Raw genomic sequence first — 16,850 nt, 5'->3', positions numbered from 1 at the left:
AGAAAAAAAAAAAAAAAAAAAAAAAAAAAAGAAAAAAGTTCATTAATGTAATTTAATTTATATTACTAAATTATTTTAAAGATATATATATATATTTTTTTTTGTTATCTATTTTCTATAGAAATAGATGTTTTCGTGAAAACTAAAAAATATATATGTATTTTTTTAATTTTAAAATTTAGATATTATAAGGAGATTAGAATAAAATAAACATAATTTTTAAAAATAAAAATTAAATAGTTAAACTTAGATGTTAAACTATACTTCATATTATTATAAATCTTTTTTTTATTTAAAATAGAGATATTAATGAATATTTGCGCATAATTTCACAATTTAGCTATGATTTTAAAAACAAAATTTGAAAGTATATTAGAAAATAAAGGGAAAGGAAACGCCTTTTAAATAATTTAATTTTTTAATTAAAAAAAACAGAATATTATTGAACAAATATTTTGTTTTTTTTTTTCCCCCCGGTAAAATAGATAGCGCCGCCATAGGACTTTGTTCGAGCGTTGGGTTGCAGAGCTTATGTTCTCCTTCGTCAAGCATGAAGCTTTCCGGAGAATGACGGCAAAATCAACCGTCACCCTTGTCTTCAAACAATTTCCCCCTTACAATTTCAAGCTTCATCCCTTCAATTTTTCGACCCAAAATCTTCAAAATCGGGAAAGTTTCGACTCTGCTAGAACCCAAAAAAGCGGTAAGTTTCTCGTCTACTGCAACTCCCAGATCACAAAACTTGGAAGGAATGGGTGTATTAAGGAAGCAGAGTCCGTTTTCAATCGTATGCCTCATAAGAGCACCGTCTCCTGGACTGCTATGCTCACTGCATACGCTGAAAACGGCGAAATAAATAAAGCCCAGGAAGTGTTCGACAAAATGCCGGACCGAAGTATTGCATCCTATAATGCGATGATTACGGCTTATCATCGGAGGAACATGGTAAATGAGGCTTTTGAGTTGTTTTCTAGCATGCCTCAGCGTAATTCTGTTTCCTATGCTACCATGATCACTGGGTTTGTGCGTGTTGGAATGTTTGAGATGGCCGAAAAGTTGCATTGGGAAAATCCGGGTATGGTGTCGTCTAATGTGTTAATCAATGGGTATTTGAAGGCGAGGAGAATAGAAGATGCGGTTCGGATCTTTGATGGCATGGAAGAAAAAGGCGTGGTTTCTTGGAGCTCCATGATTGATGGTCTCTGCAAAGTTGGGAAGATTGTTGGTGCTAGAAAGCTGTTTGACAAAATGCTTGAAAGAAATGTGGTTACTTGGACAACAATGATTAATGGGTATATGAAGATGGGAAATTTTAAAGATGGTTTCACATTGTTTCTAAATATGAGAAGGGAAAGGGTGGAGGTTAATGCAACTACCTTGACTGTTTTGTTTGAAGCCTGTGGTTGTTTGGATCGATATAGAGAAGGAATTCAGATCCATGGATTGGTTCTGTCCTTGGGGCTCGATTTCGATGCTTATCTAGCCAATTCTATGATCGCGATGTATTCTAGATGTCATTCTATTAATGCAGCTGCTACGATATTTGATTTAATGGTTCAGAAAGATATAGTTACATGGAATTCTTTGATTGCAGGTTATGTTCAATCCGGGGACATCGAAAAAGCTTTCTTGCTATTCGAGAATATGCCACAAAAGGACGTCGTTTCCTGGACAACTTTGATTTCTGGATTTGCCAGCAAGGGGATGATTGATAAATCCATTGGTTTGTTTCAAATGATGCCTGAGAAGGATGATATTGCTTGGACTGCTGTAATTTCAGGGCTCGTGAGCAATGAGGAATATGAGACAGCTTTCCATTGGTTTATTGAGATGCTTCAGAAAGCAATCAAGCCAAATCCACTCACTTTGAGCTGTGTGCTTAGTGCTGCCGCAGGTGTAGCAATATTAAGCCAAGGGTTGCAGTTCCATGCACTTGTGACAAAGATGAGTATGGAATATGATTTATCAATCCAAAACTCTCTAGTTTCTATGTATTCAAAGTGTGGAAATGTGGGTGATGCATTGAGGATGTTCTATTATATTGAGGCTCCTAATGTTGTTACTTACAATTCCATTATCACTGGGCTAGCTCAGAATGGACTTGGGAAAGAATCACTGAAGTTATTCACGAAAATGCAGGACGAATACCTGGAACCTAATCAGATCACGTTTCTAGGCGTTCTTTCAGCATGCGTTCATGTGGGATTTGTGGAAGAGGGATGGAGATACTTTAATCTAATGAGTTCATTGTATAATATTCAACCTCAGGTAGATCACTATGCGTGCATGGTTGATCTTCTTTGCCGAGCTGGGAGATTCAATGAAGCAGTTGATTTGATTTCTTCTATGCCATTTGATCCTCACGAGGGTGTTTGGGGAGCAATGCTTGGAGCAAGCTGGACCCATCTGCGTCTTGATGTTGCAGAGCTTGCAGCTCATAATCTCTTTGAACTGGAACCTAATAGTGCAACACCTTACGTGATTTTATCTAATTTACACTCTGTTTCAGGTGATAAGCGGAAAGATGAGGTTATAAGGTCGATGAAGATATCGAAAGGGATAAAGAAGAGTCCAGGTTGTAGTTGGATAATAGTTAAGGATAAAATCCATCTGTTCTATGCAGGAGATCGATCCCACAAAGACATCGAAGAGATGACGGAAATTATACACGCATTGGCAGCAGAAATAGGAGATTCGATCAGGCTTAGAGAGACGACTTGAGATTTTCTCGGTCGTTGATTGGGGTTTTGATAGGGGTTGGACGGCTCCTGGAACTGACAAAAAAGAAGAAGAGAATGAGAGCAAAACAGAAAGAAAAGAAAAGAGACCATAAAGTCCAGACGAAGACAGAGTTTACCGTTCTTTAAGTGATTGAAGTCAGTCAAATTAATCTTGAGTCATTCCTTGTTTACGAGGTTTAGGAGAAAAACCAAAGCTGTTATTACGAGCTAAAACTGCACATATAGAAAATTTGTAACTCTAATAGTTCAATATTTCCACCTCCTGAATGTTCCCATCGGCAGCCAAACGAAGACAAGACCATTTGAAGTGGTTCGAAGTGCCTCAGGAGATGGGGATCGGGGTGTGGAACAAAGACAAGACTGTTTGAAGTGGTTCAAAGTGCCTTAGGGGATGGGGATCGGGGTGTGAAACAAAGACAAGACCGTTTGAAGTGGTTCGAAGTGCATCAGGGGATGGGGATCGGGTGTGGAACAAAGACTGGGGATCGGGTGTGGAACAAAGACAAAACCGTTTGAAGTGGTTCAAAGTGCCTCAGGAGATGGGGATTGGGGTGTGGAACTAAGACAAGACCGTTTGAAGTGGCTCGAAGTGCCTCAGGGGATGGGGATTGGGGTGTGGAACTAAGACAAGACCGTTTGAAGTGGCTCGAAGTGCCTCAGGGGATGGGGATCGGGGTGTGAAACAAAGACAAGACCGTTTGAAGTGGTTCGAAGTGCCTCAGGGGATGGGGATCGGGGTGCGAACCAAAGACAAGACCGTTTGAAGTGGTTTGAAGTGCCTCAAGAGATGGGGATCGGAGTGTGCAACAAAGATAAGACCGTTTAAAGTGGTTCGAAGTGCCTCCAGAGATGGGGATCAAGGTGTAGCAGCTATAGCAGCAGCTGCTACACCCAAAACGAGCATCACCGCACGTCAGGGGCGAGCTTGAAAGCATTAGTTGTCCTTGCAGGTCTCGTTGTTTCCTTCCTTTTAGAGCCCCGATTTGAACATTAAAACCAGCACCAATCAGATGGCCCAAAACAAAAAATGGTTTTAAAAAAAACAAATCTCATCAGTTCATCAATCTAATATGTTGAAGAAATTAAAAGACTTAAAAGTTTGTTTTCAAATTAAATTGGAATTTTCATTCATTCATTTATGATAGTTTTATGGATTAAAAGAATACGTACTAAGAAGTCTACGATCGTAACATTGAATGATTGAGACGTATTATATAGGTTATGTAGTATACTTTTGTATATTTTTAACATCTTTGTCAACTTGAGCAGAATTTAACTAATTATTTCTTTAATTCACGAGCTATCGGTTCGGAGAATCTTTTCGACTTACATGTTAGAACTAAAATAAATAATTTTTTGTTTTATGACAATAAGAACTTTTTCTTTTTTAAAGTTCATAAAACATATAATTTAACTTTTTTAATAGTTAGAATCAATCATTAGTTCCCAACTATGAAGTAAATAGAATTTTATATGTTCGTCGTTTAGGCCGGTTGTGAGATTTATGTTCATTGTAGTCGTTCTAGGAGTTCTTCGTACCTAAATAGTACTAGAACCCTAGTGCTCGTGTGAGTTCCCACATCGGTTGGGGAGGAAAACAAAAAATTCTTTATAAGAGTATGAAAATCTCTCTCTAGCACGCATTTTAAAAACTTTAAAAGAAAATCCGAAAGAAAAAGTTCAAAGAGGACAATGTATACTAGTGATAACGCCCTTACAACCAACCCTTGATAAAATAAACGAAATTGCTAATTGGGGTCGCATGAAACACCCAAATTAGAAGGTTGAACATAAAAGTCAAAGCAAAGATTATACACACAACGTTTCTTATTAGGAAAGAAAAGATGCACAAAAACAGAAATTGAAACAAACCCACAAAGGAAACCAAAACACTTTTATATCAACCACCACAGCCACCACCACAACCACCGCCACAGCCCCCACCACATCCACCTCCACAACCACCACCGCCATCACCACCGCTACCATCACCTCCCCCTTCCTCTCCTCCTCCTCCTCCTCCGCCACCATCATTGGTTAAACTGGTAACCACAGCTGCAGTAGCTAAGCCAGCAGCAGCCCCAGCAAGAATAGTCATCCCACCATTCTTAGCTTCCCCAAGTTCAAGGTCACGGCTTGGCCTTGGCGTTGGCCTAAGAGCACTAGATGTGTACGTGGGTGGCGCTGCTTTCTTCTTCTTACGGCCTCCATAGCTACAAACACACCATAAAATCACTGCACTCGCTATCACACACCCGCATGTTATAAGAACAATGGCGTAAGTTCTCATCTCTACTCTTGGGACTTAACCAATCAGATTGCTGCTTTTTGTGTTCAAGTTTATCTGGTTTTATATGAAGTGGCCAATCTAATGCTTAAGCCACCAAATCCCCAAGAACAAGTCAATGGCAATGATTGAGTGATGAAGAAGTTAAAGAGAGGGAAGATTTTTTTGAAGCCATTTAGTTGACTTTTGGTATTTTAACGAAACTACCTTCGAGTTTCATTTTTGTTTCTCGTAATCAACCAAATAATTATTATATCGTTCTTCGTTAATACGAATATAGTTTAATGGATAAGATACTAGTTATCATCTAAAAATGGGTCCTGCAGTCAAACTCCCTCCCTTCTGCCTTTCCACTTGAGGGTCAATCTCCGTCTAGCCTGAGGAAATCTTTGCATGCCTCCGTTACCTCATGAGAGTCTTACGCCCCATAGAAACTGTTTATCTTAGACGGTCCCTTGACCTATAGGTCCTGACACAATGTTAGAATTCTAGCTCTTCCAGAGTAGCATCTCACTCATGATGGCTCGGGCCCTCCTGGAAAGAGGCCTTCTTCGCCTTCCACCTAATCTGAGCAGGAAAGGCCCAAAGTCAATCTCAGAGGAGGGACAATGAAGTTTCATAGGGTTTTTTGGATACACGTTTTTTTTCGACGAGAAATTTGAGTGGAATTTAAAATTAATGTTGATGATTAATATAAAAATTAAAAAATATTTTAAAGGATTTTTCTCCCAAAGTTTCTAATAATTTTGAATATATATATAATTATTATTATTTATTTAGTCAATGTTTTTGTCAAAGTCTAAGGGCATGTCATATAATGACAAGTCTTTACGCAAGAAACTAAGACATTTGAATATTAAATATATTCTAAGGTAAATAATGACCTAAGTACACATGCAAACCTCAACCACACAAAACTAAACAAATTTCTCTCCGCTCATTAAAACTAATTACCGACCAAATTAATTAATCACTTTTTGTATTTATAATGTAAATAATTGCTTAATAATTTATTAAAAAAAAAAAGACGATGTCAAACTAAAATAGATATATTCTAGTGTTAGAATAGAGAATTTGTCCACGTAGATGAATAGTATATATATATATTCTTCGCTTCTAAGAATGAAGATTATTCCCACAGACCAACACGAGTTCTTCCGACATAGTTTGTCTTCACCCGCATGCATCTTAGAAAAAATAAGGTGTACTTTCCTTTTCAGTGGCTTTAGTATACAAAATTCATAGTTAAACGTATTTTACTTAGAGTAATTTTATATTAGATGACCTTCTCAAAAAAAATTTATGATACATGTAAGAGAACAAAACATACAATGACCCGTGTTGGTATTAGAAAGCATGTTCATTGAATATTTAATTTAATTTAATTTATTGCGGTAATTACCTAATAATTTATTAGAAAATTAAAAATATTCTCAAAGGTAGCTTAGAAAAACAACATTTCTCATCTTCAACGACGTCTTTAACAAATATGAACAAAACGTCTTCAAGAATCTAAACGATAAAACAAAGTCGAGTTTCGAACTCTTAAACAAATTACCATTTTAAGCATAGATAAAACAAGAACACGAAACCTGAAACGAAAACATCACGGACCCGACACAAATGTAATTATATTTTCACATCAGAGAGGGAAGAACAAATCTAAGCAGAAGAAGGGGAATTCAAAACAGTGTTACATGGTATGTCATAATCAATCGTCACAACCACAGCCTCCGCCACAGTCAGCGCCGCAGCCGGCACTGTCTCTACCATCGCTGCCGTGAGCGGCTCCACCTTGTTTGGTTGGATCAGTGGCGTGTCCGAGCTCAACATCAGGGCATCTGGAGCGTCGTCTTGCAGCTTCCTCCTTCTTTGCACGGGTCTCAAGTACATGAAGACAGCAAAGAATCAACAAACTGGATATTATAGGACTGCAACCCAAAAGAACTATACCATAAACTTCCATTTTTAACGTTTTGGATCTCAACTTTCTCTAATTTGCTTTATACCAATGGTCAACTTCATGAGTGAAAACAACTGCAAGTTTTTCTTCTCTCATTTGACTTTTGGTGTACAAGGAAACCACCTTGAAACTTCATTTCTTCCCAAGGAATGAATATGGTGTTTTGGCACACCGTGAGGCTGACTAAAGCAAACCGGAAGATTACAATGGTATGATATTGTTTACTTTGAGCATAAACACTCGTGACTTTGCTTTGAGCTTCTCAAAAGGCCTCATACCAATGGAGATGTATTTCCTTATTTATAAACTCATGATCATTCTCTTAATTAACCAACGCGTGACTCCCTCCCAACAATCCTCAACTCGAACAAAGTACACCATAGAGCCTCCCCTGAGGTCTATGGAGCCCTCGAATAGCCTCACCTTAATTGAGGCTCGACTCTGAAGCCCTCGAACAATGCACATCCTTTGTTCGACACTTGAGTCACTTTTGACTACACTTTCGAGGGGTCCCAATTTCTTTGTTCGACATTTGAAAATTCTATTGACATTGTTAAGTTAAGGGCATGACTCTGATACCATGTTAGGAACCAGACTCTCCACAATAATATGATATTGTCCAATTTGAATATAAACTCTCATAGTTTTGCTTTGGCTTCCCAAGATGGCCTTATAGTAATGAGCCAGTGTGCAACTCCCTCCTAACAATCCTCAACAGTTATGTGGTGAGAAAGGAAAAGGCAACACAATACTACTTTGCGTTGAGAGAAGTGGAACAAGTAAAATGTGTGCTCCAGCTTCTCCCGACGCCTAATGAACTTTTTCCAACACAACATCGCATCGAGAAAGATCTAGATAAGATTACTTCTTTTTTGGCATTTTGGGAATCACATTTTGTCGATAACTCGAGTAATTGTCAAGCTTCAACAAGAGGTTGTGGAATTTCTGTAAGAAAAAAAACATAAATGAATACATTACAGCATCAAGCATGGTACTTGTTGTCATGATACATTGAGCAGAGAATGGTACTTGTTGTCATGATACATTGAGCAGAGAACTGTCTGTTTCCTCAGGATTCTCGAGAGCCATAATATGTTTCTTGAAAGAATCTGCCGCTTCTTCCCTTTCATCGAGCCGCCCCAATTTGTCAAATACCATTGCCATTAAATAGAAAGCTTCGGCTGCCAGTTCATGATACTTGGAGAGAACAACAGAGAAAGAGTCTACTGATCAATAACAGATATAAACAAAAGGAATGCAAAGCAGAAGCATTGATGCTAATAAAGTTGCTACAATCAAACGCAAAATCTTCTGTTAAGTTTATTGATCTCTTTGAAATTTCTCAGTGCAATGATCTCTAAATACAAGATTTTCAAATATGGCATGACAAGAACATGTATTTTTTGCACATTCAGGAGGGGTAAGAAGAGGCCGGAAATTCGATTGAGAAATTTGCAAAAGGTTAAATCGTTCTTCCTTCCTAATTGAAACTCTTAAAGTGTGTTCGTTTATAACTAGTAACATACCTCCAACAACTGAAGCTCTTCGGACGCTTGCTTCAAAGGATCCAACACAACCTCCGGGTCTTTAGAAACTGTTCGATGAGAAAATTCAGCCACGACAAAGTTCATTATTTGAGGAAGTATGGTTCTATAAGGGGAAAATGAAAAATTGCAGGTAAGAATTTCATAAGAACGATTACGACCATGTCTGGAGTACCTGAAAAGCTTGGACTACAGAGGTAGCATTTCGCTTCGACTATAAAAGCACGAGCTCGGAGCTCCAAACCTCCATGACCAAGAATCATCGGGAAAGCTCCATGTAAAAGATTCAAAGCCCTTTTTGAATGGCTAGGCCCAAGTGAGAGCCATAACTCAGCAATTGTCAGAGTGGCTGATGCTTTTAGAAGATCAAGGTTAAATGACTGGCAAAAGGAAAGGCTTGCCAAAGCATAAGGAAGACCTACAACAGCATTGCCTGATTTCTGGAGGGAAGGGAGTCAATAAGGACTTTATACTGGCTTATGAAAAGAAAATGAACGCACCCTTAAAATAAAATAGCAAAATTTATTTTCTCATCACAAAATGGTAGTTAGAAAACACACAATCTTTAAGTTTACCTTGTGTATTTCAGCCAGCAAAAGAAGAACAGAAGCATTCTGGACCTGTAGATTATATTTATAACACAAACAGAAAAGGGAGTGTGCTACACGAGCTGCCTGCAAAAATAATTACAATAGGCGATTTAGGGAGAAAGAAATCAAGAAATTGAGAGATATGCTATAAAATAAACTGTGCTACTGATTTTCCAAAGAATTGGATAATCTTTTCCATATTAGTTTCCCCAATACAAGAACTATAGAATTGATGTTCGCAAAATAATATGATATGTTCCCACAATTTGCTGAAACAGAACTATTTCTACACAACCAAACATGGAAACATGAGCTTAGTTTCAAAAGTTCTAACCTCACTGAACTGGTTTGCTGCAAGCAATGTTCGAGCATGACGAAAACTCGCCTCTGTCTTCAGATCCAAGTCCACACCAGTAACGGATGAGGCTAGAACCCCAATTTCATTACAAGCCTGCTGGGCAAGCTTCAAACAACCTCTAATGGAAGGATACGAAAAATTTAATAAAGGTAATAACTAGGAAAACGGTAAATAATCATCATATCACTAGAGATTACCTGTGTAGAGCATGCTCATGAACGAGCTGTAACTTTAATAGTAAAATCCGTGACTTTGAGAGCGATAAAAACTTCTCTTCTGCTACTTTAAGTGCACTAAAGGCCTCTGTTAAAGGAAAAGCACAGAGTTATAAATCATGACCACCATATGCACCTCATGGTACGGGAGAGTATGTCCAAGTGTCAGTTTGTTCGTGCATGTGCAATCACAAAACAGGAGGGGGCAGGGATATGGCAGAAAAAGGAAGCCCCCCTATTGGTTTGTCTTAGATTAGAAAAGGTTAACAAGGTTGACAGCCCGGCTTATCTGTTGGACTTTAAAGTTGCTTCCTTCTCCTCAATGAACTAAGAAAATTTCTATCTCAACAGTTAACACAATCTAGAAAGATTGAAGCAATGAAGAAACATTCTTTCAGGATGTGGGGTTACACAAAAAGTATCTACTTTCATGTAAATTAGTAGCAGAAATTTCACACACAAAAACAAAGGTAAAGAAAAGATTGGAAAAACATCTTCCAAGATGTGATTTTACAGAACTCCTTGACAACACAAGGAGTGATGATGATAGCCAGAATATATAAGTCAAGCAGCATAAAAAGAAAAAACCAATAACAAAACAATGAGCAGGACACTAATAATGAATAAAAATGACAGGTGGCTAAGCTACCTTGCCAACATAATGGTAACTTGATGCCTTATTACAGGTAGAGAAATAGTAAATGAAATGTGTCAATGAAGCATTTTCCCTGACCTTTGTATCCTTTAAAAATTGCCAAATGTTGTATGAGTTTCACATACGCCAATGATGCATCAGATGAACTGTATGACCACAAAAAGAAACGAAAGGTCTTTAACAATTTTAATGAAGAATAATTTAGAATATTAAAAAATACCCTTATAAGTTAGAAATTACCTTGATGCGTCTGCAAAACAAATTGCATAAAGAAGGGCGTTTATTCGTGCAAGAGGAGCACTGAAATGGCCAGGGAAGAAAAATGGTCAGGCAGCAAAACAATTGCAGACTGAATAATTATTTCGAGGGATTGGGGAACAAACAGGAAGAGAAAATTAAAATAACACATAGAATTGCTAAAATTAAATTCAATTACAACCAGTAGTTAAAACTAAAGTACGGGAGCAGAGATAATAATCTCAGTTTTGCAATTTGATCTACAAAATATACAAACACGCACACGCAACAAAAGTACTATAAGAGAGAGGCCCTTGTTAAGATCACCTGCCATATAGCTCAGCGGCACTTGCTCGTAACAAGTATGAAGAGCCTAATAACTGTAAGACAGATCCAGGAATAGAGGTGGGTTGTGCAAAAAATGGTAATTCACTCGAGTTATTCCCCGATTCAGGGTCTCTAGACAATACATGTGAACCCGCAGGCTTTTGTAAATTCTTAAGCCATGTAGTGCTAAAGGATCCATCTGTTGTCTTTGTAGAACTTTCAGTGCCATATTGACAAATTAAATGATTACTCAACCTTAGCTCCTGTCAGAATTAAATGCAAGTATCAGAATAAAATAGAAAATAATATCCTCCTCAACAGATATAGACACACACATAAATCTACATGAAGATAATCCTTTTTTCCCATTTTAAAAAATAGATAAATTATGAAAATAATAATTTAAACAAAGTATCTAGTAATGGAAACAATGAAAGATAATCATCGTGTTAAACGTTACCTTACAGACACTTATTGGAGAAGTTCTAAGCTTTGAAGAAGCTCTTGGACCAAATGACAGAAGAGGTCTTTGCACATGCTGCAAATAATTTACAACCCGCCAATAGTTAATGAATAAGGAGATTTCCCTACTCTCTCAGTACGTTCAACATGAATAAGTAAGCACTGATTTTTTTTCGTCATAGCACACAGCAGACAGGTATAAGGAATCCACACTGTTTCAGTGAATCCGAAAAAAGAATCCCCACTAGTAATCAATAAAACTAGTATTTGAACTTAACAGTAGCCAACAACCGAATAAATAGGGTGTCCTGTTTGTTTTTTTTTTTTCCTATCCCGGAAATGTTGGGAATGTAGTCGTAGAAAAATAACTTCAAGGAAATATCTCTCAAGTCCACTTTATTTTCCTAATCTTTCAGAATTCCTCCAGTGTGGTTGCAACCCAAAGAAAATAATACAATTTAGTCAGTTTGGCCAAGTAGGGTCGGTCAATTCAGTTTTATATTAATTTTTAAAAGAACAAAAAATTTAGTTATTCGGTTGGTGTCAGTTTTGGTTGTCTTAGTCGGTTAAAGTGATTTATAGTTGGTTGCAGTTGGTTTAACTGGATTTTTTTGGAGGTTGTTTTGGTTTTTGAAAGTCATAAAGGCAGAAGCATGAGGTGAACTGGTAATACACAATCACCAATCTTCAGGGGGGGAAAACAATACGCAAACCATGTGTACAAAATAAACATAAATTAACAGAAAGAATCTATAAAATGCGAAGTTGTTACCATCAAATGAAATTTAGCCATAGCAAGATGGTTGGAGGCTACTAATCGTTTCAACTTCAAACTTTCAGCTCGTCTTAGGGACTCCGTCAAAAGCACAAACAATTGTTGTTGGACAGATAGTGAAATTCCCATGCTCATTAAAGGTGAATAGGATGACCCGAGTATTCCACTAGTGCGTGAGAAACCACTTTCAGATAACAAATTTCCTATAGCTGCTAAGGTATATGTGAGGCATGTATCGTTGCTTTGCTGCAAAGAATATTCGAAGTTAAGATATGATCATGCCTTTAAATATCTATCTCATATAGTTGTCAAAGATTCACTCCAAAATTATCTAAGTGAATTCATTAGTTTGTTCTTTAGAGCTCCAAGACTATTTCCTCCATATCAATACTTAGAGAATCATAAATGCAAATGAAATTTACCTGTTGCGATACATGGACTGCTTCAGTCAAAACCTGACGATTATCCAAAAAAACAAAACGAATAACTATTAGTTAACCAGAGCAACATAAAATATTCATTTGCTAAAATTCTAGCCTCGTGATTAGAGAAGATACTTGAATGTTGGTAATTGGTGGAAAAGAGAAACTGACCTCTAAAGCTTGCTTTGGATGCCCGAAGTGAACATGCATCATCCCTAAACATAATAAAGCAATTTCATATCTTCCAAAGCTGTTGCAGCCAGATCCAGGAGGGACAAAATCAAATCCTTCAGTCCCTGCACTTTTGTGGCAAAAGTCAAGGGAAAGCAATAAGAAAAAAGTTCGGACATAGTAATCAAGTGCTGTTTGATATATACTCCACCTTCCCCCCCCAAAAAAAAAGTGTTTCATTGTATCCTTTTTAATAATTGAAACTCCCCGTCATTTATATACTTCTCCCCCATCCCCTAGACTTCATTCTGACAGACGACAGTCTGTCCAAAGACTAGAAGGCGAGAAAAGATAACAGAAGAGGAATGTGAAAGAAAATGTTCATTTTATTGATAATAGTTCTCCATATTAATCAATGCATTATATCTCTTCATTCAAAGAAAAGAGTGATCACATTGGCTAGGGAAATCATCAACTAACATATGAAAGGAAAAGGTATTGTTAGTTGCTTACCTGTAGTCGAAATAGCGGTGGACATTTTCCAAAGCAGAAAAATAATCATCATGAGAAAGGGTGTTCAAATAACGCAGAAAGTGAACCTGCATCCGGTTTCAACAGAGATAAATAGGGCAGTTCACATGTTAAAAGAAATCTAATATAGTAAATAATCATGAAAATATTGGAAAAAGATTCAATTACTCGATGGAGTTCAGGTGCCATTTTTTGGAGCTGTTTAAGAACCATTTCAAAAGCATTCAGAGAAAATAAGCTTCCAAGCCTGCACCAATTTTTAAAATTCAATTAGTGTTATAGCAAGGAACAACATTTTCTGGGTTGATTAAGCATATTTACTCTTACTTTTCAATTGTTTCAGCTTGTGCATCTAAGTAGCCTTGCATCTGCCAATTTGTCCTCAGGAATGCACCACCACTGGGATCCATATCTCTCGAGGTATTGCAAAGAGTGTGAGAGTAGGAAAAAGCTTCTTTAGCTTTACTGCTAGTTTTGCACGTCGAGAAAGAAGGAACATCAACATCTGTAATTTTGAGAAATACAGATCAATAACTATGATAAGAAGCTTAAATTATTTAATTCTATGGGAAATTTGAGGAGTTGCAAAAATTAGTAGCAACTTCCATAAGATTGTGAGAGAGTTAGTGCATCTCAGCTTAAGTTTATGTATGCGGGGAAGCTAATGGGTCTGCAGACCCTAAGTAGTTGATGATATAAGCACCGAAACTCAGCCCTCTCAAATGGTATGAGAATTTTGTAACCATTTTCTTCCTTATAGCTTAATTCAGTACTAAATTGGTGTAAATTTGAGCCAAGTCATAATTACATATGGACTTGGCAAGAAGATGTCGAAAGGAAACAAAAAAAATTGAGATGATCCCCAAAAAAATCCAGCTCGTCTCTTCTCCATTGAAGATTCTACTATTCCCGCAAATCAAAGCCTCTAAAGAATAGAATTCACAGCATTAGACCATAAGATACCAGTTTTATCTTTGAAGGGACCACCTGCAGTAAGCTGGAACCTAACAGAAGGCATTAGTATTGTTCTTCTTTGAGGGAAACAAAATATAGTAAGGACCAAAATATCGTTCTTCTTTGAGAGAACCGAATTGGCAAAAGTTAACCTCCCTCTTCTTTGAGGGCAAATGTTGAGAACATATCAAAAAGAATTAAATTTCTCATAAGCTGACAACTTAGGATTAGGTCTTGGGGTGTTTAATATGTTAGTCAAACATGCAATACTAAGTTCAAATCCTTGCGGCATTTCTTCCTATGTCCGTTTTGCTATTTCACATATTGATTCTCAAGACAAAGGGTTCTAAATTAGACTAAAGGATTACATTTATCCTAATCCAATCGTTCACTAACTTTAATCTGGTCAAGGCATTGAGCTCAAGTTGAGGTTTTCCTCCTCTTACCTGTATATTTTTTCTTACACGACAAGATAGACTGCTTGTACAGGAAACCAAAATTTTGAAGCAAAAGGCCTTTTGATGGAGCTTACAAAAAGCCGTCCAAACAAAAGCATAGAGCAACAAGGCTATAATTACAAAAAAGAATTTAAGAGAGCAAAGAAGCTAAAATTTTAAAGCAAGCCCAAGTTGGTTCCCCATGAAATTTGTTTCCCTTTTTCATCTAAAAGTTAACTAGTTCCTCCAAAACCAATTTTGCTATAGCAGTGATGTACATCATTCCCACTATAACACGTGGGAAAGATAAGAATGAGTGAAGGCGAAGGAATTAATGAATGGAAACAAGAAAATGATATATAGAGTTTAATCTCTCAAGAAAATTAATCGAATGACAAAAAAAATTTGCGATCATTTATACACATGGTTTATTTAATTTTCCAAGATGTTTTTCATATAAAGAGCCAATGAGTAAACAACATGTGCCTGTACCTTCAGCCAATCCAGAAAGTGCTTCGGACATATGAAAATGAAAAGAAATGCCCTGAGTGCTCCTTTTTTTTGCTTCAATTTCTTCATTAACCTTTTCAAAAACAAGATTCTCCAGGTCCATATTTTCATATTCCGGCAATGTCTCCAAATCATTCCTAGTATCCTCTACTTCAGATGCTCCATAGGAACAACTTGAAAGAGTTTCTTTGCAATACATTCCTATATTTGTCAGAAGATGGCAAACACCCTGCATTGAATTTTCAGAAATGACCATCCAATTTGTAAAGCAACAGTATAACCCAAGTTCAAAAAAAGAAATTTATATTCAAAGAAATTGATATTAAAAGCAAACGACGCAGGAGATGTTCTTATCGCCATTTACTCCATTGCTCCTATTTCTCACTGGAAACACCAACCGTTGCAGTAAACCAGTTTCCGAAACATTAACGAGTGAAGGGGGTAATAACTATTAAGACAGTAAGTAAACTAGTACCTCAAATGATAATACATTGAAGGCAAGAACACAGCGACGAAGGAACATTCCTAAATTGCTGTTGGGGTCCAAAACGATCTGGTCATCTTCCATGACACCTGAATCAGAACCTCCAAGGATTCCTGAATAAATCGAGATTTGAACTTCTTTAGTGAGATGCAAGGTTGGTGAATTGAGAAAACAAGAAAAAAAAACTAAATCATACAATGAAAGAGAGTAATATTGGCCATACATTAGAACTTAAAGAAGACAAAAAAGAAGTTTGGGTGAGAAATGAATGAAGGGTTTGCAGAACTAACCTCGCATCTCATTAAAGAAGTTAAACAAATCATCAGGGGAGGCTAGAGATGACAGCCTACTTGTTAAATGATCAATCAACCAATGATCCAGCAAGCCACCAACTTCCCTTAATTGATTTATGAGCTCTTCAAGTTTTGGTTCCAAAATATCATCGCAAGACTGGAAAACAAAACATGCCACTACATAACATCTAGACAAGCATATATACTACCACCAACAGGCATTCACTGGAAATATGAGCATGATTATGAAGGTAAGGACTAAGGATTGAAGAGTTTAATGTTGACACTAGTAAAGTACCTTAGTGAGAGCCAACAAGAACAGACCAAGACGATTATGCTGAGCTACTGTTGAAAAAGAAAAAGGTACTGAGGTTTTAGCTGGTGGAGCAAATATTTGTAGCAGTATGCAGACAGAAACTTTGTGCGGCGTGACCGCGAATCCCCCTAGCGATTTGAAAATCCCAACCATTTTAGAGCAAAATTCTCCGGTTCTCTCTGCCTTGTAGAAGATGCGAATCTCTTGAGATAATTAAAAGCATTGCTAATCCAGCTGCACCATCTACATCCACCACCAAAATCTCCACGGTAATACTCACTGAAAATGATAACGAAGAAGTTCAGAACTCAAATGCAAGTTATACCTTAAGAGGTCTAGCTTGGAAGCGGATAGGTACCGATGGGGCTATCTGGTGCAGAATATTGGCTAGAGAGGTGAGATGAAGCTTGTGAAAGCTAATTTTGGTGTTCGGAACGAACCAGACCGCCGGAGAGAGTGGAGAGGGGACGGCGCGGCGGGAAGGAAAGGGAAGAGTAGGAGGGAGAAAGGAGAGAGTTTTCAAAAAGAAAAAATTGTGAAATTACAATTTTGGGTTCTTACGTAGCAAATTTCAATTT

The 16,850-nt window shown here is 37.3% G+C and overlaps 3 protein-coding genes across 3 annotated transcripts; 1 reads left to right on the top strand and 2 right to left on the bottom strand.

Moving 5' to 3' along the window:
- The first annotated feature begins 485 nt into the window (after positions 1–485).
- On the top strand, positions 486–2,855 carry LOC111437505 (pentatricopeptide repeat-containing protein At1g53600, mitochondrial). The gene has a single exon (XM_023075507.1). It carries the CDS (start codon positions 532–534, stop codon positions 2,719–2,721), a length of 2,190 nt encoding a protein of 729 aa, XP_022931275.1. The 5' UTR covers positions 486–531; the 3' UTR covers positions 2,722–2,855.
- Positions 2,856–4,641: 1,786 nt separating this feature from the next.
- Positions 4,642–5,031, bottom strand: LOC111437551 (glycine-rich protein 5-like). Its single transcript, XM_023075560.1, has one exon. It carries the CDS (start codon positions 5,029–5,031, stop codon positions 4,642–4,644), a length of 390 nt encoding a protein of 129 aa, XP_022931328.1.
- A 2,812-nt stretch (positions 5,032–7,843) lies between these two features.
- LOC111437648 (anaphase-promoting complex subunit 5) lies at positions 7,844–16,784 on the bottom strand. Its single transcript, XM_023075716.1, has 22 exons — positions 16,598–16,784; positions 16,255–16,515; positions 15,954–16,113; positions 15,655–15,776; positions 15,162–15,408; positions 13,606–13,783; positions 13,447–13,525; positions 13,261–13,346; positions 12,748–12,877; positions 12,577–12,609; positions 12,152–12,400; positions 11,378–11,455; positions 10,918–11,180; positions 10,594–10,653; positions 10,432–10,499; positions 9,681–9,786; positions 9,460–9,601; positions 9,111–9,209; positions 8,711–8,975; positions 8,518–8,585; positions 8,036–8,188; positions 7,844–8,001 (listed from the first exon to the last, which is right to left on the bottom strand). The coding sequence occupies exons 2-22, from the start codon at positions 16,423–16,425 to the stop codon at positions 7,993–7,995; spliced, it is 2,766 nt and encodes a 921-aa protein (XP_022931484.1). The 5' UTR covers positions 16,426–16,515; positions 16,598–16,784; the 3' UTR covers positions 7,844–7,992.
- Between the last annotated feature and the right edge of the window lie 66 nt (positions 16,785–16,850).

The sequence above is a fragment of the Cucurbita moschata genome, unplaced genomic scaffold, assembly GCF_002738365.1.
Source record: "Cucurbita moschata cultivar Rifu unplaced genomic scaffold, Cmos_1.0 Cmo_Scf00064, whole genome shotgun sequence".
Classification (NCBI taxonomy): Eukaryota; Viridiplantae; Streptophyta; class Magnoliopsida; order Cucurbitales; family Cucurbitaceae; genus Cucurbita; species Cucurbita moschata.
This window is presented reverse-complemented; position numbering and strand designations above follow the sequence as displayed.

What these genes read in the sequence shown, in the direction of transcription:
- LOC111437505 (XM_023075507.1), top strand. Translation starts at nt 532, where the DNA reads ATGTTCTCCTTCGTCAAGCATGAAGCTTTCCGGAGAATGACGGCAAAA.
- LOC111437551 (XM_023075560.1), bottom strand. Translation starts at nt 5,031, where the DNA reads ATGAGAACTTACGCCATTGTTCTTATAACATGCGGGTGTGTGATAGCG.
- LOC111437648 (XM_023075716.1), bottom strand. Translation starts at nt 16,425, where the DNA reads ATGGTTGGGATTTTCAAATCGCTAGGGGGATTCGCGGTCACGCCGCAC. An exon ending in CTTCTTTAATGAGATGCGAG is followed by an intron (nt 15,777 to 15,953) that starts GTTAGTTCTGCA and finishes CGATTTATTCAG; the next exon opens with GAATCCTTGGAGGTTCTGAT. An exon ending in TGGCACCTGAACTCCATCGA is followed by an intron (nt 13,347 to 13,446) that starts GTAATTGAATCT and finishes AACCGGATGCAG; the next exon opens with GTTCACTTTCTGCGTTATTT.